A 23494-nucleotide genomic window follows, 5' to 3' on the forward strand; every position below is an offset into this window, starting at 1 on the left:
TGGTCTCTGCAATTTGTACACAAAGTTCTCATCACAAATTCTAAACACACACACAGGTTCAGGTCTGTTAGCAAGTGGTCATTTCATTCACTATACAAAGTGACATTTCTCTTTTAGATTATATGGTATAATAAGAAACATATTTGATCTTTGCCCCCAGTTCCTGGCACAGAGTTCCTAACACTTAGAATTTCCTGAGTGATAGGAGTATCTTTTGTGCTTTGTAAAGGCTCATTTTAAATTACACCTAAGTTCATACTAACAAGATGACTTAGGGTGGGGTCCCTAGATTCCTCAGGACTAGGGCTGGTGATTAGAAAGACCAACTGATTTTTTAGGGTGAGAAATTTCAGCCCCACCTAGACGGCCAGAAAGGAGCGGTGAGATGGAGATTTGGAGACTGGGACGCAAAAAGCTTCTGAACAAGGCAATTCAGAGAGCTCCCTGGCTGGTATACCCTCCAAGGTGCTGAAAGCTCCCACTCACCCCAGTTTTCCCACTCTCTGCTCCAAACCTTGCCATACGTGTCTCTTCCATTTGGCAGTTCCTGAGTTATATCCCTTATAATAAATCAGTAATAAGTAAAGTACTCTCCTGAGTTACTTAAGTTGTTCTAGCAAATTATCAAACCCAAGGAAGGGGTTGTGAGAACCCTTGATTTATAGCTGGTCTGTCAGAAATACACATAGCCAGGGACTTAGAATTAGTGTCTGTAATAGGGGCAGGCACATGGAACTGAGTCCTTCAACTTCAGGGATCTGATGCTAACTCCAGGTAGATTTTGTCGAAATTAAATCAAATTGTTGAACATACAACTGGTGTCCAGAAAATTAAAAGAATTTGTTGTTAGTATCAGAAAACACTCCAGAAATTATCATGTGAGGAGTCAGTCAACTGTTTATGGAATTACTGGCTATTCTGACAGCCAAGCAGGGTTCTCTATTTTGAAAGACGTTGCCATTTTCCCCAGACATAACTGAATTACGTGTGTGAAGAAATAGGCGCATACATGGGAAAAGCAATAATTTTTCAAAAAATTATTTTTTTCCAGTCACAATAAATGCGGCCACCTGAAATTGGAATGTGTATGATGTTATAGAAGGCAAACATTGGACAATGGCTTCATGCAGATTTGAAATTATTGGTAGCTGGAATAGGTTTCACATTCATTCTCACCAAAGCTTCATCAGAAGTGGTATTTCTCACTTATGTGAAATGTTTAAGATGAAGTTTAAAATGGAAAAAGATATTATGGATGCTGTGGTTGCCAATTAATATGTCAGAAATTCCACAGTAAAAGACAATAGAGATTTACCAACAACTAATGCAGATCTGTTTCATCTGCCAAGTTTAGAATAGATGTATTTCCCCTTTTAGGGATTCAGTAGACATATTCATCCATTATTAATATTCACCAGAATGGAAAGATAAACATCAGCTGAATTCAAACCAAATTGAGGGAGATATAAAAGTGGAGAGGAAGACAAACTCAGACATCTGGAGTAGAGTACATTCTGATATCAGGGTAAGGCATAAGATGTAATTACTGGGTCTCCTATTGGTTTTTCTAGCCAAAGTTTTTATTTATTTCAATATATTAGAAGCAACTGCTATTAATTAAATAAACCAGCAGAAAGAAGGGGAAGTTGCCAAAAGAGAGGGGACTATCTGAAGAGAGAAATAAGCTTTTCTTCATCACCCAAAGGGTAATTTACTGAATCTGTTTTTCAGTGATGCATTAATTAGAGCTAAGCTTTGTTTAGCACTTAAAATGTGTCAGGCACTGATCTATATACTCTACATATAACTCAAAAGATCCTCTCAGCAGCCCTACGAAGTAGATACTTTAATAACCCCATTTTACAGATCAAACACCTGAAGCATGATAAGAGTAAAGAACTGGCCCAAAGTCAGAGTTGGTAAACTGTGGAAATGGGAAATAATAAGCAATCCACCTCTAGAGCCTGTGCCTTAAAAATTACGTTGAGCTGAATCTCAGTAATGCTATTAATTTGGCCATGCAATTTTTCGTTGGCATTGCAGCAATTAAATTTCAAATTAAAAAACTTAAATTACTAAAAAATAAAATGTGACCAAGGGTCCAATATTCCATGTTATAACTTTCTTGGGTATTATTCTGAGATTAGTTATTGGGCATGTTGCATTAACTGATAAAAAATGCAGAGAAGCAGAAACCCTTCTAAAATCTACTGTAGATAAAAAAAGGTTAATGTGTTTTTCTGTTAAATATATGGTATTGCTTATTAAGAGCAACCTGAATTAAACAACTTTGACTTCTATGGCAAACGTTAAATCCCATATTGACTTCTTAACTTGCCAAATAAAAGTTACCATTCTGTCTCTCTGAAGGGGACAAATAATTTGAGGAATAAAAAATAATTTAAGCAATCAACTTGAACTATGCATAATTAGAAAACAAATTTCTAGAAAAGCACTTTGTCATCTCTGGATTCTATTTCTACTTAGATTTGGTAGAAAAAACATTGATACTTGGAAAAGAATAAAATCCATCAGAGAAAATCGCTACGGTTCTGTGCTGACATTCAAATGGAATACTCTGGAGACTGGTTTTCCAACTTCTAGGTAAAAACAGTCCCATGTCAGTTATTACCACTACTGAGTTTACTCACAGGAGCTCTAATGGAAATTTAGGGAATTTTCTCATTAGTGCTATGACACACACACACACAACACACACACACACACACACACACACACACACACAATATACCTGAGAGAAATAACAGACCATTTAGATTATTATTCTACTTTCACTTGTAAAATCTGAGTCATCATAAGTGTCAGAGTTACTTCGGGGAGTCAGTGTTGAATTGGTTTACAAGGAAAGAGAGAACAAAAGACTGGACAGTTATATGATAGCTAGCTAGATATAGACTTCGGCACCTTTTTCATATTTTCTTTAAATTTGGGGAAAACAGATAAAACAAAATCATAAGCCCATTTATACCTTAATCTTATGTCCCCATTTCTATAACCAAATTCGGTCTCAAGGGTAATTCTCACAGGCAATTTTACTTTCCTCTTATGTCCTATTTTTTTCTTTCTCTTTTTTTTTTTCTTTCATATATCACTCACCCCAAACTCAAAGTCCTAACCTTCTTCACACCATTGGGCAAAAGAGATGATTTCCTTTATGTGACAGGTGAAGAACTATAAATAACAGAAGACAGAGTTCAATAACTGTGCCAAGTGATTTTCCCAGCACAACACACACACACACACACACACACACACACACACACACACACACGTTCTTTCATTTTGCCAGCCTTGTCACAGACAAAATAAAATAAATGGTGTTCACACGTCCTGTGCGCAGCACAACCTTTTACTGGGATTTAAATGCTCATCTCCAAGTCATTTCTTTTTTGCTTTTCCCAAATCAAATGCTATATTTGCATGTTTTTTATTGCTTCTCTCACCCAGATAAGACAATTAATGGAAACAAATGGCACAGATTTGCTGCCTGTAACACGTACTGGTTCTGTGGCACTGGGCAAGCCTCTTCTTGCACCAGGGAAGAAATACTGTAGATGCAATGGTTACAGTGGAACGACATTCGACCATGGGAATGAATTAAGAGGTTTTACATGAAACATCCACTGTGCTATTTTGCCAGTACAGCTCTATAAAATCAGTTTCCTTGAAAAAAAAATCATCCTCTTCAATTACAAGATTAAAACTGCTCAAAAAAAAAGAGTAATGATCAGCTACATATGATTTCAGGTATTGCTGCAGAAGATTTGGTTCTAATTATTTCTGCTGACATGCTTTTATTATGGAATGAGAAAGAAACAATATTCCAGTTTCTTAACCTATAACTTCTCTGAAATAGATAACTGAGAGTTATATTAAAACACAGATTAAATATTTTCCCTTTAAATCTGAACTGTTCCTTTGCATACATATTTTTTTCTATTTAGAAACAAATCTTAATCTGTATTAAAAATTAGTTCAATAGAATACTGCATTAGAGTTCTGGAATATCTAATACCTAACACAGAATTGGATGCACATTAACATGCACATATATACAGATGTACAAATATATACATTTGTTACAGGATTTTAATCATGTATTATCAAATATCAAAACTCATTTCTGTTTTCTTTATAACGTTTTTACCAGAATTATTTTCCCTTCCTATATTTTTAGTTATGACTAAATGAAATGACAATATAATTTTACTTCCTCAGATAGGTTACTATCCTTTTTACTAGTATCATCTTGGTTTTTAGGTTACATAGTCAAGAAATCAAAATTTTCCCATTATGGAAATAAATACATTTCTTACCTATGAGAATCAATGTCAAAGCTATCAAGTTTATAGAATAAAATGGAAAATTTTAACTTCTGTCAAAATGCTTTCAAGCATTTATAGTAGAGAAATTAAAGTTTTGTCATATCACAACTATCATTAATAAGATTAGTTGTTCTTACATTTTAGAAAAAAAGAACAATATGTAGATAAATAATAATAAGTTTAAATATTCATTTCTGACAAACATCATAAAATCGAAGGCCATTTGAAAGCATTTAGCCAGGCCAAGTTCAAAAGCAGAGTATAGAATTCAAGTACTTTTTCTTTAGTCAATAATATTGAGAGATTCCACTTTAAGGATTATTATATAAATTATTCATTATGCATGTTTATATTTGATTAGAATAATAAAACCAAAGAGATGGATTATATAAAAGCTATTGATTATGCTTTTATATATACATCAGTGTTGTCAGTGTATGTGTGTTAGCTGATCTAAACCACGCTAACAAATACAATAGAAAGAAAACATTCTGACAAGTGAGATAGCATTTCTGAGTTGCCAGTGTGATAGAAAGGATTTCACTTAATAAGCTTGTGTTTTAATGGCCTGAATTTCTCTGCAGAACACACAAGAATCTCCCTGAATCATACATCTATCTCGGTGGGCTGGAGCTGGCTCTTAATGATTTACCAGAGCCATTGTTAAATTTTCTTGAATTTTTAAAGCTGGCTGACGTCTCATAAGCAGCTTGAAATTGGACATAGTGGGAGTGTTTATACTATGGAAATCACCAAGTGCTATAATCCAGGTTTGTGTGTTTTCCCAGGGAGCTGATTATTAAACATTTATTAGCACATATTGCCTGAAAAGAACCTCCACTGGTGAAACGCTGAGTAATTTTCTGCAACTATTTCACAAACAGTTTCTTAAAATAATGAAAAGAGCATGGCATTTGGTGTCAAAAGGTGGATATTTGAGACCAATCTACTGTCTACAGAGTCTTAGTAAGTCCCTTAACCTATCCAAATAGGCCATAATGTCAGTATTTTTAGTAAGACTTTTTATTAGATGATATGCAAAGTTTTCTCCAGTTCTAAGACTGTCTGAATCAATTACCACATATGTTTATACCTCCTTCTCCTCCTAGGAAGTAGAATAATAAAACTAATGGTTAAGAGCTGGATAAAGCAAAAAACCAGGATGGATCAATCAGGCTGACTGTCAGGATGGAGGAGAGGAAGCGGTGTGTGGCTGGTGAAGAGATGGAGACCAATGCCAGGACACAGAAGACAGAAGAGCACAGCTCTAGCTCATAGTCATCTTGGAAAAATGAAGGTCCAGCACCGCCAGATCTTCTGCTTTTTTAAAGAATCAATGAAACCTAAAATTTTTATGTGAAAGCTCATGGTTCTTAAACAACAAGTTTCATTTTTAAATATATGTGTTGTTCAACAGGTCAGGAGCCCAGAATCAAATTGTTAGTCATCAGTTCAGTACCTCTATTCCATAATCAGGAAGAGGAATAGAAAATCTAGCAGTAGGGTGTTTCTACAAGAGAAATGAAGGAAATCAGGTATTTTAATGAAGATTAACATTATAATGCTTATACTACTAGTAAAGAGATGAGTGGTGAATAGACACTGAAAATAGTATTTTAAAAATCTGTCTTGGCCAGAAATAATATCTAAATTATACTTTTCTCTTTCCAGTCCAAACATTAGTAGCTGATTATGTCTGGAACACTACAGGGAGCACTAGAGCAAAAAACTCATTAAAGTAAAAACTACAATAAATGTCACAGTGTAACAAGTGGTTTGCTGATTTATCTATAAGAATGCAATTAGTTTAATCTGAACTTAAAAACTTAAAGACTCATTAGGTCCAGAGACTGAAGTGTAAGCCATCAACATTGCAGCTACTTAGAATATATGTTCTGGCACTTTTTCGGGTATATTGTCATAAGCATTGGCTTTGTATGGAATAATAAACGTGCACAATAGAAAACAAAATGGTCACTACGTAATTTCAGCCAGTTGTGAAACAAGGATATTCTGATTCTTACCCTGTGTCATCCACATTAAACCTGCCAGCAAAATTGTTTAAACAATAGTGACAAAAGCTAGTTCTAAACACAGAAGATTATTTTTATTTCTACAACCTTTCACCAACTTAGAATGTGTAAGAATTGATATTTAGTTATGATACAAATTTCACTGGTTCTGTGGCCAAATAGTTTTAAAGTTCCTTATTGTGTTTCAAATTTCATTTAAAATAAGATATCTCAAATTTAGATGGTTTGAGCTTTACAAATAATATGGCACACCATCAATCAGTTTTCTAGAAGAGATCTTGATTTTGCTCTGCAGATGTCAGCTGAAAGCCTGAATAGATAAATGAACTGAAATTTAACTAAATGCTTCAGAACACAGCTACGGGATTTGTGCTGTCTCTTTTAGAGTTGAAAAAAAAACTGGAATGCTATTTTAGAATTACTTAAAGGTTTGTGTCTGAAGTTTGGGGTATAAATCCTTTGCTAGATAGGGTGTTTATTTAGCTGTTTCCTTTCCTTGTCTACGAAAAATAATCTTCTCTTATCTCTGGCCAGGAAACAGAAGCCAGAAACAGCTCAAGATCTGTGATAACTTATAAAAACGGGAATGCATTCACTTTCTGGATATCATTTTGGCAAAGAGTACAAAGCTACATAAATTAATAGGTTTTATTATATTGGAAAACCATACATCCAAAAGGAATGACAAAATGGCACAACTGCTGTCATCCTAACATAAAGCTACATGCTTCCATAGAGATACTGGTGGAAAGTGAGCTGCTGGGATCAGCGGTTCTAGCTCTGCCACTAACTGAATGTCTACTCTTGGATGAGACTCTGGGCCTCAGTAGCCTGCTCTGTAAAATGAGGGGTTTAGCTTGATTATGTCAAAGGATCAATAAAGTCTCTTAAATATATATTAATTAGCTATGCATAATATATATTAACATATTTAAATTACATCATTTAAATATTTCCACTACACCTCGCATCTTTTTTAACTACTCCTGATGCTGAACTTTATATTACATTATATATGGCTTTATCAGTGAGACACAGCAAAATTTTCTGATGCAAATTTGCTTCAGCTTTTCAAGTGGGTTAAATTTTTCTAAGCATTTATGACTTTCCTCACACCTTTTTCAACATTTTCAAATATTTTCTGCTTATTTTAGGGAGGAATATAGTGTGGGTTTTAAAGAAATCTAAAGCAGAGGACACAGTTGCTTAATGAACACACACAAATACATGGCAATTCCAGAGTTTCCTTTAGGGTAAAAGAGGGGCGACTTTCAAAGAAATGACAGAACTTGTTTTCAGTGTATTACCATAATGGAATAAAGAACAAGCTATGAAAATGTTCCCTAATATCATCAACCATCAGCCTGTTTTTTAGAAAGTCCCCAATCAAACCTAAGTGTTAAAAGGTCCAGAACGTTGAGTGGAGATGCCAAATTCCCCAAGCAGTTCACTGCATCATGACTCACAAGGCTGGGGCAATGCAGAGTCATTTCCTAGCACATGAACTGCTGGAGAGGAAACCACATGCCCCCATCAGCCCCTGGTCAGTGAGGGCAGCATCACATTTGAATAGTTTGGTTTGCCTTTGAGTCTCCTTCCCAGGCAGCCTCTGCTTGCTCTTGTAACTTGCCTGTCCCCAGGTTTCTGAAGTATATAAGAAAACCAATCTCCAAAGGTTTCCTGTTATGTAGATCCAAATGAATAACGTCAATGAAAACAGTTTGTCTAGTATGGTCACTTTTTTTTCCTTTTGGTAATTGCTTCTTCCTCTTCTGTTCTCCAGTAAATCTCTACCTTCCACCTAATCTGTATGCAGTCCCCCTAGGCCTTCTCATTGTCATATTCAGTGACTCACATGTTCAAGAACTTAGTTCCTGTGCACACCAAGTACAATGAGGAAACCAGAGCAAAAGAAATGTCAAGCTCACCATATATCATGGTGGAGAAAGAAGACAGATTCATAAATCGACTCGACTATAATTTTGTTCTGTCACCTTGAATTATTTCTAAACAGATTATTCATTTCAGTCGTTGTATAACTGTTTCCTTTTATCACCTTCCATCCCTTTCTAAAATAAATTTTAGCATGTAGAATCACTATTTGGATTCTGAAGCTTCTTGCAAATTGGGATTTTGGTGAATATTCCTTTAAAAAAATCAAGCCATAAAATATTGAAGTCATTCTATCTAGTTCTTTCAAAAGAGGACTATTATGCAGTATTTAGCTGAGCTACAACTTGCCAACAGGCACTACTGTGAGTTCTTAGTCTATACTCTTAGCTAACCTTTCATCCTGCTTGCACACTCTTTTGTGCATCTCTGTTCAGTGACTCTGCTCAACTCACATATCCCAGTGGAAGCATTCCAGACATTTTCCAAATCCCTGGGGCTAGCATTCCCAAATTGCCTGGTCTCTTCCTTATGTGAACCTGTGGATTATGAAGGATGCGCTTCTGTGACCTTCGCTGCAGCTTCAGACCTAGCCCAGCTCCAGCACAGAAAGCGTCTCTAAGTGCTGAAGGAGCGAGCATGAAGAAACTCATCTATTCAGATTTTCCCAGTGTGGAATTGCATGATTTAAAGTATTTTGCCACTTCAACATAAACTTTTTAAATTAAAAATTTTGTATTTCATTTTTTTATTTAGTCTGATAGGAATGCTCTGTTTTCTACATTACTCAAATATCTGTATAAAACATACTCTGTGTTAATTATTTCCCATAAAATAATCAGCTTACTATTTTTGATACTGGCAGCAATTCTGTTGTAGGCATCTGTTCCAGGGAAAAAAGAAAGAAAATATTTGCCAGCTGAATAGACTACAAAAGGTGCTTAGCAGCAGTGATTCTTCCTAGTGGTGACTTTTACTGAGGGAGAACTGCTGACGGATGATTTGACTACAACACTGAATTCTACAAAGTATCAATTTCTTTTTTTTTTAATGGTGACCTACCAAGAAGCAAAAATGAAGATGAAAGTTCTGGGAAAATGCCTACATTCCACCTCAACAGTTTCTTTAATTTTTATTATTTTAAAATACATACTGTTAAATATTTATGATGACTCTACAATTTTCTCAAGCACTACTGAAAAACAGGTATTTTAATGTAAGTTCAGACTGTCATATTGTGAAAATTTTATATATGGTCATAAAATAATTTCTGCAGAAATTTTACAAAATTCCCTTGAGAAAAGTAAGATGATCAATAGAATAAAATACAAAATCATAACTTTACCTGCAAATAATTTTACTTTAAGTAAGATCCACTGGAGCAAAGGAAAATAATGAAGTTAGATCATATTAGACTAAATTAGCAAAAGTATTAATGGTATAATATAGATTCCCTGGCATTTTAGATTATATAAGAATATCCAGATGTAACATGAATGTTTTAGCTATATAGTTTCATCCAAATGTGAAACTGGCACAAATATCATTTGATATCTGAGACAAGGAAGCGCTCAATCTGAACTAAGGTGCTTGGTGCTACAGCTTAATTAATTTTGGCAAATTTCTCTGACATTGTTACAAAGGCCAAGAAAACTCAGTCCATATAATTCATTCAATGGAATTTACACAATCTAAGTAACAAAGAATTCCTAATTACTTTATTATGTTTTGTTTATTTTTTTAATAGAAGGAGAATGGATTATTCCATGGATTTTACTATCTCTAGAGTGACATCAAAGGGCAATATTTTCATCAAAAGTGTACTTTAAATGAGCAATTAGAGAATGGGACAAACAATAGGACCCACAGTGTCATTATGGAACCAATTTGGTGTTGCTAATGAAAATGTACACTGCCTGAAACAAAACCTGTTCGTTTTTGGTAAGAAATTAATGATAAGACAGCAACTGCCAGCTCAATCTCTGCCACACATTTCATTTGACCACCAACATGGCCATTGGATGATGGTTTGGAGGATAAAAGTAAAAGCAGGGCAGAACTGAGCATCTGTAACTGAGTTCCTAGTATAATAGCATTCAATTGATAGTCTCTCCAGGAAAATTTAATCAGGAAATATAGCTAAAAAATACCACTGCTGAGGTAATGAGGTCTTGTGTTGAAAACTCATGTAAAAGCAAGAAAGCAGTAGGCATTTATTTACCCAGTACAGAGCAGTGACTTGTCACCTACAGGTTTTGGTACTGACCTTGACTGCGAGACCCAGCTTCCCGACCCAGCTGGGTGACGATGCATAGGCTAAGAGCACCACGAGCAGGGAAATCGGCAGCACTGCTGCACCCACATCTTTTCCACCTCTTAGTCTCCAAATCCCCGCTGTATATTCACTGCGTCTTTACGATCACTCTCCTCTAATCCCAACAACTTATTTGCCATTAGGTAAAAATTATCTATCAGTTATGTATACCCCACCGTTTCCCTAAGTTTCTCTCTCTCCTGAATATTTGAAGTTTAAGTGGCTATTTCTCATTAAGATGAAAATCTGTTCAAATTATATAGAAGTAAGGTCTTTTGAGGAATGAGGAATCCTTCGTAGCACATACAAAACTCCTACCATATAGACAGAAGCCTAATTTATCGACAAGTAGTAACAAGGGTGTATTAGAAGGCTAAAGTTCTTATGATAGGATAAAAACTACCCTTTCTTAAGAACTGAGAAAATACTTCAGGATTTTATTTTCACTTAGGCTTATGAGGTGAGAGCTCCAGCATAATATCATTTAGAAGAAATGGTTGTGACAATGAACCCTGATCTGAAAAAATAAGTATAAGAATTGCAACTTATGCAGTACGTATGTAACTTTACACATACAATGGAATACTACTCAGTCATAAAAAGAAATAAAACAATGCTATTTGCAGCAACATGGATGGACCCAGAGATTATCATACTAAGTAAGTCATATAGAGAAAAACAAATATCATGTATCACTTATATGTGGAATCTAATCTAAAAAACTTATTTACAAAATGGAAACAGACTCACAGACATAGAAAACAAACTAATGGTTACCTGGAGTTGGCAGGGAAGAAGGAGTAGAGGGATAAATTGGGAGTTTGGGATTTGGAGATACTAACTACTACATGTAAAATGGATAAACAACAAGGTCCTACTGTATAGCACAGGGAATTATAATCAATATCTTGTAATAACCTATAGTGAAAAAGAATATGAAAAGGAATATATATATGTGTGTGTGTGTGTGTGTGTGTGTGTGTATATATATACATACATATATATATACATATCTGAAACACTACGTTGTACACCAGAAATTAAACCAACTATACTTCACTGTAAACCAACTATATTTCAATTAAAAAAAAAAACAAAACAGGAAAAAAAAAAGAATTTGCAACTCATATAATGTGACTTGCTTAGTTCTCCAAATAAACTATTGAACAATATTTCCTCAATATATCAACAAACATACCTTATGTTCAAATACATTCTTCAGAAAACCGTATTGAACTACAAATGCCCTCTCCTGAAGGGGGAGCGCATTCGCTTATGAATACATAAAAAGGAGCACCATTCAGCATATTAGTGGGGAACAAAGAATAGTCCTGGCTTTTGGGGATGAGTGTTGATGAGGACAAGCTTGGCAGAGGTACCAGACTCAGATCTCTGCAACATGGTTTCCCTTCCTACCACTGAATCCTGGGTCTTACTAGTGTTCTATGATTTTGATTCTTCTCTTGTCTCTCAGAATATTCTTCACTTACTTCATCCATGAGGTGTGAAAGTGCAAATATCATTTCTGAGAAGTCAATCCCAGGTATTTGGCTCCAACTGGATCTGTAGGAAAAAGAGCTTGTAGCCTGCCCCTGGTCAATGTGACTTCCAACTCTTGGTTTGTGTATAGACATAAAGGAATTGTTAAAGGAATTTAGCAAATATTTTATAGTCAAAAGTCCTTATTCTGGTTCAATATTCTCACTTACTACAATATCCTTAATTACTCAAATTTTAAATGATTTGGGGGTAAGGCTGCTGAGAAGAGAGAAAAAGAGATGGCTCTTTCCTTTACCTCTTACCAACAGGAATCATGGTATGCTGGTGCATGGGCCTTTGAAACATACAACAGACTATCAATAACTTGTTTCCTACGTGGCAATTTTAGTGGTTAAGCCCTAAGCCTTTTGCCTTATTCTCTTTGTATATATTATTGTCATCTGGAGTTGGCATTTCAAATATCTATAGCCATAATTTGTAAGCTGTAGTGTGAGGCTGTGATCATGTGATCAATCATATTAGGAGCTAGAGTTAGCTGACTGACTTTGATCAAACAAAGGGAAAAAACTAACCTGAACTATTATTCCTCTCAAGCTAAACCACATCTAAATTATTCTGAGATAAGAAACTATAAATTCTAAAAGATTTATAGGATACTTGATTCAACAACCTTCCTCAGCATATTCAGTATCTAGTCACACTATTTAAAAATTAATATTTTTACCTTTTATTTTAAATTCACAACTAATTACTTTAATGTATAAGACTCTCTGAATGTGGTAATTGCCCGGTCACTTGGATTTAAATTAGAATAGCTTTATCCCGATTAATTCAAGACTTATTTTGCATATTGATCAGTGTTCCTCTTTTTTCCTTAAAGGTCAGAGAAACAAGGGAATTTCTAAGGTTACTTATGCACTTTCTACCACTCATTACAAGATTGGATCTTGAGAGTAGAAAGGCAATAAAGCAACCAACCTTTATTCAGAATACTAATAGTCAGTTTGCAATTTTTTTAAATGATGAAAATAAATTTCTTTCCTTGACTAAAGAGTTTAAAATAACCATTTTCTTCTAGACAGCATAATAAATTGGCATTATTTAAGAAATTAATAGAACAATTTCTCTCTCTCTGTATATATCTTTACATATATATCTTTCAAAATATCCAAATATATATATATATACACACACACACATACACATACACATACAGATTTTGAAAGATAATAATCAAGAGATAACTAAATTGTGGAATTAAGGCAATTTTCTCAGGTGGCCAGGATAAATCTATAGATGTTCAGTCTAGATGTTCTGAAGTGTCACACTTCATTATTATGATCTGTATACTTTTTAATCAGAACTTATTCTTATATTTTCATTCTAACAACACCTTAGGCAGGTAAAGTTTAGCAAGCATTGCTCTCACAGTTTTGTGGATACTGGGCACAAGTTGGTTATTGATATATAACAGTTGATTAATTAATAAATTGCTGGAAAGACAAGTTACCCACGTTCTATCCTCATTATCTGAGATTCCTTATTGGCATAGTTTCCTTCTGCTTCAACATAAGCTGAATGGTTACTATGACTTCCAGTGGTGCCCAGATTTACATTAAAAAACTCTTTCCTCCATTCTGTATGCTGCCCTGCTTCCTGGATTGCTCTAAAGAACTAACCCTAAAACAAACTTCAAAGTCTTTTTTCAGCACAACTTTGCCCTTTTTTCATGACTCCATTCTCCCTTGCACCTGGGCCCCAGCCCCCACCATAACAAATACAGGGACCCAAGAAGTGGAAAACACGCCGGGCTTCTATACTTTTTCTTAAGTATATAAAGGCGTGAATAAATAACCTTTCCTCTCATGAAATTTACAATATAAAAAGAACAAAATAAAGTCATACACTCTGATGACTATTCTATTTGAAACATATGGCCTTTGCAAAGGGAATACAGAGAAAGGACACTCATGTCAATTTCAGAGAAAGGGACAGGAGTGAGGAATTGTGTCTAATCAGAACTTACCTTTAAACTGAAGGAGTAGAAATGATCCAGGTGGAGAAGAGAAAAAAATGCACACCGAAGAGAAAAAAATGCACACCAATGAGAAAATGCAGGATGTCAATGTCACCGAGTGGCATGAAGGCTTCCCCACACCTCAAAACACACTCTAGATACTTTGCAAAAGCTTTTAGTCTCAATGAGAGAGAACTAAGAACTGGAAAACATGCTGGCCAAGGGCAGGGTGACAGCTCTGATTCCCACAGGGTCCTATTTGAGCCATACACCTGTGAATGACTTCTCAGATAAGCCATTTATATTTTCACATTCCACAACGAAATATGAATGATGGGAGCTGCTAGAAAATAATACTGACTGAAGGGTAATCAGATTAAGATATCAAGAAACACTGCAATGCGGAAGGGTGGATATCAGAGTCCCCAGTGAAGGGAGAAATACTCCATAACGTAAATATCATGAGGTTTGAAATACCTATTATGCAGCATCTTGCTACTCAGAAGCATTAAAGGACACATGTTTCATAAAGAAATATTACAGCTGTGTTGCTCATTAGTCAAAATAGAAGCCATGTGAAAATGTTTTTGGCATAAGACTAAATTTAAAAGAAAATAAGTCATTTTCAGAAAGCATTTAGAGTGAATGTCTTTATTTTCAAAGTTATTCTTATAAGACTGTATTTCCTTATGTGGCTTTGAGTTGATTCAATACTCCGAAATAACCTATTTGAATAACAGAGATGAGCTCAAATTTCCTGAACTCTACCAACAGTGTATTTCAGCCTACACTATACTGGGGACTCTATTTGGAGCCTCGTCTGATTCAACTTCTGCAAGGACAGGCCATTCACATGAATTTAGCCTGCAAAGGATCACCCTAATTTTATGTACTCTTTTATCTTTACATTCATTTAATATTGACAGCTTTTTACATCTGAAAGATGAGTTTAGTAACTAAAGTCTGAGATACAGTATTTTTGTGTTAGTCTTTAAACTGGAAAAAAGTTGATGCTGGAAGATGTATGAAAATACAATCTGTTTACTTGTAAGAACCGTATCAAAAATCATATGGGGTAACAAAACAATGAATGCGTGCTTCTCTTCTTTTAATAGAAAGATATACTTGACCAATGAAATATTTTATAACAGACTGACAGCTACACAGATAAGAGGTGAGCTAGAGATGTCACTTGATACAATTTCTGTAAGGTTTGTTGTTCCTTCCTACATTGAAATCCACAAGCTAGGAATTATAACCTTGAACACTATATTGTGAATGAAGTACTCAGACAGTTTACAAGCTACATGCCAAAAGAAAACATCAGTGATTCAGCAAAACCATGGGACACTTAGGGTGTATTAATTGATGTCCAACTGTTCAACATAATTTTAGTTAATGACAAAAATCAAGAAATGAATATATTGATCATGCATTATGCAGAGTAATTAGGATATTATCTTATAATCTGAATAAGAAGAAATAATTGAAAAGTTAGTCATTTACAGTAATAGTGTAAAAGAATACTTAGTCTCCCAACACAAGATGCAATTACTAGAAATAAATTCAAGATAGCACAGCAAATGCCAACAACATGAAGTGGGAGACTTCTGCTGTGTATTAAGCAAGAAATAAACCAATTTTTGAAAATCCAAATGAGGACAAGTTGAATATAAATCAACAATGTATCATCAATATAAGAAAAGTAAATGTATTCTTGGTAGTGTGTTTAACATGCAAAAGATCTAGCAAAGCAACTTGCATAGAATAAGTTCTTATAAAATACATCACTAGGACATATTATATATAACAGTGTATTATACATTATATGTTTACAATTATATATAAGATCTTAACAGTATATTAAATATTGTAAGATCTTAGCAGTGTGTTAAATATAGTATTTTGAGTATATAGCATATTACTTTTATTTTTCATATATGCAACATAGAAACACTACTCCAGAAATAATTTTTCATATTTGTACTTATAGGAAGATCTATGCTTTTTTAAAGTTTAATAATCATAGAAATCAAAAGAAAAAATAAATTCAATGGAATAAGTGGTCCCATAACAAACATATATACTAGTCTCTTCTATAACTATTTATATATGAACATAAACACACGTGTGTTTATAGGTGTGTGTGTTTGCATGTGTGTACCTTTTAATATCAACAGGAAACATTTAGATGAGGGTGGATTAACTTAATTATGACCTTGAAGAATATGAATATTTAAATTCCTAGACAAATGACTTTAAAGCAAGGATATTTTAGTAAGCCACCCCACTTATCACGATGTTCAATAGTTATATGAACCTCCTTTATGTTATAAGGAAAACATTCCTGAGGATATTTCTGAAAATTAAGTACAAATATTTGTTGTGGCATTTTGAATATTCATGTGAGCAAGAACAGTTAAAGTATGGAACCAGATAAACTCAGAGCCCAAAGGAATCTAAATGATTATTTATGTCAATACCTACATTTTAAAGGACACAGATCTGAGACTCAAGGATATAAATAGTCTTGTCTACAGTCAGAATAAGAGGAGTTTGTTTTGACCTTCCTTGAACATCAAACTCCAGATAATTCTTGCAAATTCTATAATTCAATGTTCTTTGTTTGGATCAATTTAAAAACACGTTTTAAAGAGAGTAAGAATATCTTCTCAGAACCTGCAAAATACACCTGTGAACTCCAATTTGAGAAACATTGCTGTAGGTCATGAAAGTTCTACCAAGCATTTCAAATAAAAATTCTTAATTCTAAACAAATTTAAAGCAGTCACATAGTCAACTTATTTCACACTTGCACATTTCTTTTATAGTTGTTAAATTATCCTTCAAACAATACACATTTGGAAGATTTGTCAAATACAGGGGTAGCATATGTATTCTTGATTAAAAGATGAAGAAGAAAGTCACAAGTAGAACTCATAAAATTTTTAAAAATCTATGTGAACTGAATTCGTCTTTCCCTTAAAAATCATTTTGGTGATGACATCTATTTATAAAATTGTTGGATAACTTTAGAATTATTAACTATGAAGGTGATACCACTGAATATTATGTATTTTTATCAATCTCAATGATCACTAGTGAATCCTCAATCTAAGTATTTATCATGATTAATACAAAGTATCAGCTTATCAACTTAATTGTAGTCCCTATTACTTGAATATTTATATTAAAGCAAATTAATAATTAGAATATGGTGACAAAATATGGCAAATACATTATTTTTATTATAGTAGAATTAAAAAAATAAAACTAATGGATCATAAAAATTTATAAAATAATTAAGGCAGATATTTTATTTTTATGAGGGAGAGGTAATCAGGTTTATTCATTGATTTCTGCTTAGAGGAGATACTGGGCATTGAACCCAGGACTCCTGCATGCTGAGAATGTGCTCTACCACTTGAGCTATACACTTCCCCCCAGGTATTTTATTTTTGGTTTAAGTATTTTAATAATAATTCATGATATTTGCCAAGAGGCAAAGGATTTATATATAAAAGTTTGAATAATAATTTTGTAAGATTGTTTTAAAATTAGAATCCAGCAACATTTCCCCCTCCTGTTTCACTTAACATGACTTAAGAATGACCATACATTAAAACATAAGTGAGTTTTGTGATTGACGGTTATATTTTTAGAGATTTTAAAAAAATCTACAATTAAATGGATGCTTAAGGTTGGTAAGCCATTACAGTTTTCAGAGAGGAAAAAGTTTAAATAATGAAGCTTGATGATATGAAAACTAAATGATCCTCACTGTGTTCAAGGTTCTTTTTGCTTTCCAAATCACTTAAACTTTCTATTTGTAACTGCAGTACTTAGAAAGGCCCTCACATTTTAATGTTGTGATTATGTGCATCCTAAAACGCATGGCCTGCATGAAAGACCTTCCATGAGAGACAACAAACTCTAGTAATCAACAGAGCATATGAAACTCTAAACTGTTTTCCTGAACGGAATTAATCACAGGGTTTCAGAGACATGTAAAAGAGATACTTAACGAATAGATCTTTGGGGAGTTTGCTCTTGCTTTCTTAGCATGTAAGTCTTGTTTCATCAACGATCACACTTCCTTATTTCCTTTCTGAGTTTTAGTCCCTTTGTAGAGTACAAACATATTTGCATGCATTAATGTGTTAATTTCATTAGTTCCGTTACATTTCCTATATACCATGTGTACAAATTTCTAAGGTATTTGAAAGTTGAAAGGCAAATCTAGAGCTACTTTTTATATCCTGGGCCACAGTTTAGAAATCAATCACTTGACCCTGAGGGGAAATATGTAGATGTTTAAGCAGGAAAGTAGCAAGTTAAGTTCTTTCTGGAGAATTCAAAAATTCGTCTTGTCAAAATAACCTAACGTAAGCATGTCATTAACTTTCCAGTGGTCAGAAGTTTGGCCTTGTTCTTTGGAATAAAATGCTTTTGAAAGAGTGAAGTAGTTTATATTCATAATGGTTATGGAAGAAAAGTAAATAAGATAAAATACAAAATGAGAGTACCGTTGAATTAACTAGTAAATGGTTATAAATCTCTTATGTTTAAAATAAATGTAAAAGGCCTACATGAGTTTACTGCTGTTAATCATATGTAATTCTATCTGGGTTCTAATTTATTGAAAATGGTGTATTTCAAACAGGCCCTTATTAAGTGTTTAGCTGCTGGTAGTGAACAGAGAAATATAAACTGGAGTCTAGAGAACAAAGGTAATAATTCCAAAGTTTATGTGGAGAGGCTAAAGACCCAGAATAGTCAACATAATGTTAATGAAGAGGAACAAAGTCAGAGGACTGACACTAACCAACTTCAAGGCTTACTATAAAGCTACAGTAATCAGCACAGTACAGTGCTGATAAAGAATAGACAAACAGATCAAATGGAACAGATAAAGAGCCCAGAAATAGGCCCATATGAATATAGTCATTAACTCAAAATAGATCACAGATTAACATGAAGAATGCTAAACTATAAAACTTTTAGGAGGTAACATGTAAGACAATCTAGAAAACCTTGGGTTTGGTGATGACTTTTTAGATAAAATACCAAAGGCATTATCAATGAAAGAAATAATTGATAAGCTGGGCTTCATTAAAACAATGTCAACAGAAAGAAAAAACAAGCCATAGTCTGGGAGAAAATATGTGCAAAGGACGTATCTGATAAAGGACAGTTATCTAAAACATACAAAGAACTCTTCAATAAGAAAACCAACAACTCAACTTAAAAAATGAGCCAAAGACTTGAACATACATCTCACGAAAGAAGAGATAAAGATGGCAAAAAAAGCATATTAAAAGATGCTCCATATCATATGTCATTAGAGAAATGCAAATTAAAACAACAATGAAATATAACTACATACCTATTAGAATGACCAAAATCCAGAACACTGAAAACACAAGAGCATGTGGAGAAACAGGAAGTCTTATTCATTACTGGTGGGAACATAAAATGGTACAGCCACTTTGGGAGACAGCTCATCAATTTCTTATAAACCTAAACATACTCTTATCATAAGATCCCACAATCACAGTCCTCAGTATTTACCCAAATGAGTTGAAAACTATGTCCATCCAAAAACCTGCACACAAATGTTTTTAGCAGTTTTATTTATGATTGCCAAAACTTGGAAGCTATAGGTGAGTGAATAAATAAACTGGTACATCCAGACAATGGAATATTATTCAGCACTAAAAAGGAATGAGCTATCAAGCCATGAAAAGACATGGAAGAAACTTAAACACATATTACTAAGTGAAAGGAATCAATCTGAAAAGGCTACATACCAAATAACTCCAACAATATGACATTTGAGAAAAGGGAAAACTATGAAGACAGTAAAATGATCAATGCTTGCCATGGGTTACTGGGGAGAGAAGGTGAACAGTCTGAGCACAAAGGATTTTTAGTGGAACTACCCCATGTACTGTAGGATTATAAACTACTCTATATACTATAATGGTAGATACATAGCATTATACACCTGTCAAAACCCATGGAACATAAAAATTAAAAGCAAACTATGGGCTTTGGTGATAATGATGTATCAATGTAGGTTCACTAATTTTAACTAATGTAGATCTCTGGTGGAAGACGGTGACAATAGGGGAGGCTCTGCACGTGCTGGGGCAGGCAGTACACGGAAAATCTCTGTACTCTCTGCTCAATTTTTTCTGTGAACAAATAAATACTCTAAAAATAGTCTATTAAAAATACTAATTCATAGTAACTAAATTTTCTTATTAATTTCCTATAATCAAAGAGTACTTTCTTCAAAATACTTGGTTTTTCATCTTAATAAGCTATCACTGGAGAGTGTGTGTCTGTAAGACAGGGCACAGAGACTTCTTCGCTTTTCTATGAATCAATGATACTCAACATTAACATATCAAAAAGGATGTGTGGAGAAATAAAGATCTCACTAAAGTTAAATTCATGGGCAATTATAAAAAAGCTAGTATTATTGTAACAATGGTTTGTAACTGTCTTTTTTCATATGTTTCTACATGATTTAAGAGATTACTATATTAAAAAATTACTAGTGTGAAAGCTAATATTACTATAACTTTGACTTGTAACTCCAAATCTTTTCTATATAAATTTAGAATACTAATGCATTTTAAAGAATTATTAGTTTATGTTTTGGGACATACTATGTATAAAAATATACTTTTGTGGTATCTACAACCAAAAGGGGTGGGGACAGAGCTTTTTTTGTATGTTATTGAAGTTAAACTGGTATAAATTCAAATAAAAGTTTTACAACTTCAGGATTTTACATGAAATCTGTCTGGCAACCACAGAGAAAATAGCTCTAGAATATACACAACAGAAGCAAGAAATTCAAATATTTCACCACCAAAAGACCCTAAAAAAAAAAAGACATTAATGTAAGAAGTGGCTATACTGTCAAAGTAAATTTTAAATTAAAAAACATTGTAAGAAACAATGACATTATGCTAAGTGAAATAAAGATGATTCCACTTGGGTGAGGTAGTTAGAGTAGTCAAATCACACAGACAAGGAAGGAGAGTGGTGACTGTCAGCAGCTGAATGGGAAGAAATTGTTCAACAGGTATAGAGGTTCGGTTTTGCAGGAGGAAGAGTTCTGGATGTGGATGCTGGTGATGGTTATACCACAATATGAACTTACTTAATACTACTAAAGTGTACACTCACAAACGGCTGAGATGGTAGGTTTTATGTTATGTGTTCTTTATCACAATTTTTAAAAATTGAAGAAAAAATATTGATAAATTGGGTTTTGTTAAACTTAAACTCATGTTCATCGAAAGACACCACTAAGAGATTGAAAAGGCAAACCACAGACTTGGATAAAATATTTGCAATACATGTATTCAATAAAGAACTGAAAAAATAATTAAAATATGTTCCTAGCACAGCACATTATGAAGTTACTCTCTGTTAAGAACGTGTCTTTTTTTTTAATAGTCAAACTGGAACTACCAGGAATCTTTATAACTTAAAGAATTCCTTATCCCTCCAAATGCTTGTATTTTATCTTACTTTGTTGAAACTTCATGGCAAACATCAAGAGAATGAATGTTGACTAACCATGATCTAATTATAAGAAATCAGTTTAACTGTGCAGAATAACAATCCAAGAAACTGTCTTAAGTCTTAAACAAGGAAATGGTAAGTCTTTGAAGGAAAATACCTCAATAACAAAAGAAAAAGGAAAACACTTTAGCCCATTCCCAAGCAAACTATTTATAACTCTGGGTTTGAAAACCTTTTCCTGTTAGGATTTCCAGCCATTGTATTTCATTGGTCCTCTAAACTTGCCCATCTTTTCCATGTCCCCTGATTTTGTCCTACATCTTGATCATCTTATGAGTAAATTAATCAAAAGGCCTAAATGGTCTTCGTATCTCTAGCATCTCTCTTTGCCAATACAGAGTCTGCAGTTACAAGATTTATTCTCCTAAACCCACATATTTAATTGTGCTCCATAAAGGATAAAATTGATTCTCTTCCCAACCAGATCACAAGTTATTTTTCCAATGCTCCACAATACATTCCATTATCCCACAAGCTTACCATGTTCTTAGTTATTTCCTTGCCTCAGTTTGCTCAAATGAGGCAATAACATTTCCCTCCTGGTTTCCTCTATCTCTTCCGTTCCCCGACAATCACTTAAAAAATTTTAAAAAATCGTTTTCTGCTTTTAAAGACTAGTTCAAATGTTAGATTTTTAAGACTTCTTTGCTAACCTGAGGCAAATTCTACACTTTGGACGATACATCCCCTTACTATTTGTTTATGCCTTAGTGGGTTGTACACGCCTTTGGTTCTATCATAAAGCCTATGCATTCCTTTAAAGCAGCGATTAGCACTTCTTTCTTTTTGAATTTACAGTATCCGACACTCAGGAGATATTTAATAAATACACATAATTGTTTATATTTGTGTAATGTATCTTACACACTCATACGTATGCATGACTGAATTTGGCCTTTTGGTCATTTGCCACTTTTAAACAAGAGTCAATTTTTGTAGGTCTCTCTTTTGAGCTTATATTAATAAAAGGGACATGTTGACTTAATTCATAAAAATGCCATCTGTGCCTCTTGAGGGGAAGCGTTAAGGCATATTATCTCAGCCAGCCTTCTCTATCACTGGTAGGCCTCTTAACTACAGGGGGGACTTAACTGCTCCGTAAATACATGTAACAGTTAAGGTCCCACAATACTGTCCACTACCTACTTAGCACTGTTGATTGTAGTTCTGTTGGCAGTTTTCTTATCCCCAAATTCATCAATTTTATTATGAATTCTTATTACTCTTTAACACAGCAAAATATAAAAATCAGTAATCTGTTCACGAGCAGACAGAAGTGCCAAGTTCAAATATTTGCTTTTTCAAAGAAAGAGAATGAGTTAAAATAAAACAGTGCATTAGCAGAATTCAAGTTGCTGAAGAGAGTAGCGATTATAAAATAATGGAAACATGTTATCTACTGGGAGACTTTACTGAAGCTCCTCCCTGTCTAGGGAAAATGTTTAGTTACATGTTCCAAGGACAGACTGGTCCTTTCCAGACACTTACCCTCTGACAGCATGAATAAGTCTCAGTGATGGATAGGCAGTTCGCACTTTCAGTTTATTCTTAAGGATTAATGCATTAACCCACTCCACGTGCTTCTCTCCTCCTTTGACCATGAAAGCGGGGATCCAAAGGACACTGTCATTCAGCATGGAAAGTCTATGCACAAATTTTTCTCTGTCACTCTCATTCCGAAAGCCTCCAAATGCTCTTTGTACAACTGATGGATTCATGGTAATAAAATCTGACTTAGTTCCCACATCTGCAGCAAACTCCACCACAGGGGCTAGATTACACCTGAAGA

General features: G+C 34.1%; 1 protein-coding gene across 2 annotated transcripts in view; it reads right to left on the minus strand.

Moving 5' to 3' along the window:
* Window positions 1-23494, minus strand: part of ST8SIA4 (ST8 alpha-N-acetyl-neuraminide alpha-2,8-sialyltransferase 4) — an 87836-nt gene that overhangs the window by 26742 nt on the left and 37600 nt on the right. For both annotated transcript variants that reach the window (XM_006184282.3, XM_032476425.1), the window contains exon 4: window positions 23194-23487. In XM_006184282.3, the coding sequence (XP_006184344.1) occupies window positions 23194-23487 (294 nt within the window). The remainder of the gene's footprint in view (window positions 1-23193; window positions 23488-23494) is intronic.

The sequence above is a fragment of the Camelus ferus genome, chromosome 3, assembly GCF_009834535.1.
Source record: "Camelus ferus isolate YT-003-E chromosome 3, BCGSAC_Cfer_1.0, whole genome shotgun sequence".
NCBI lineage: Eukaryota > Metazoa > Chordata > Mammalia > Artiodactyla > Camelidae > Camelus > Camelus ferus.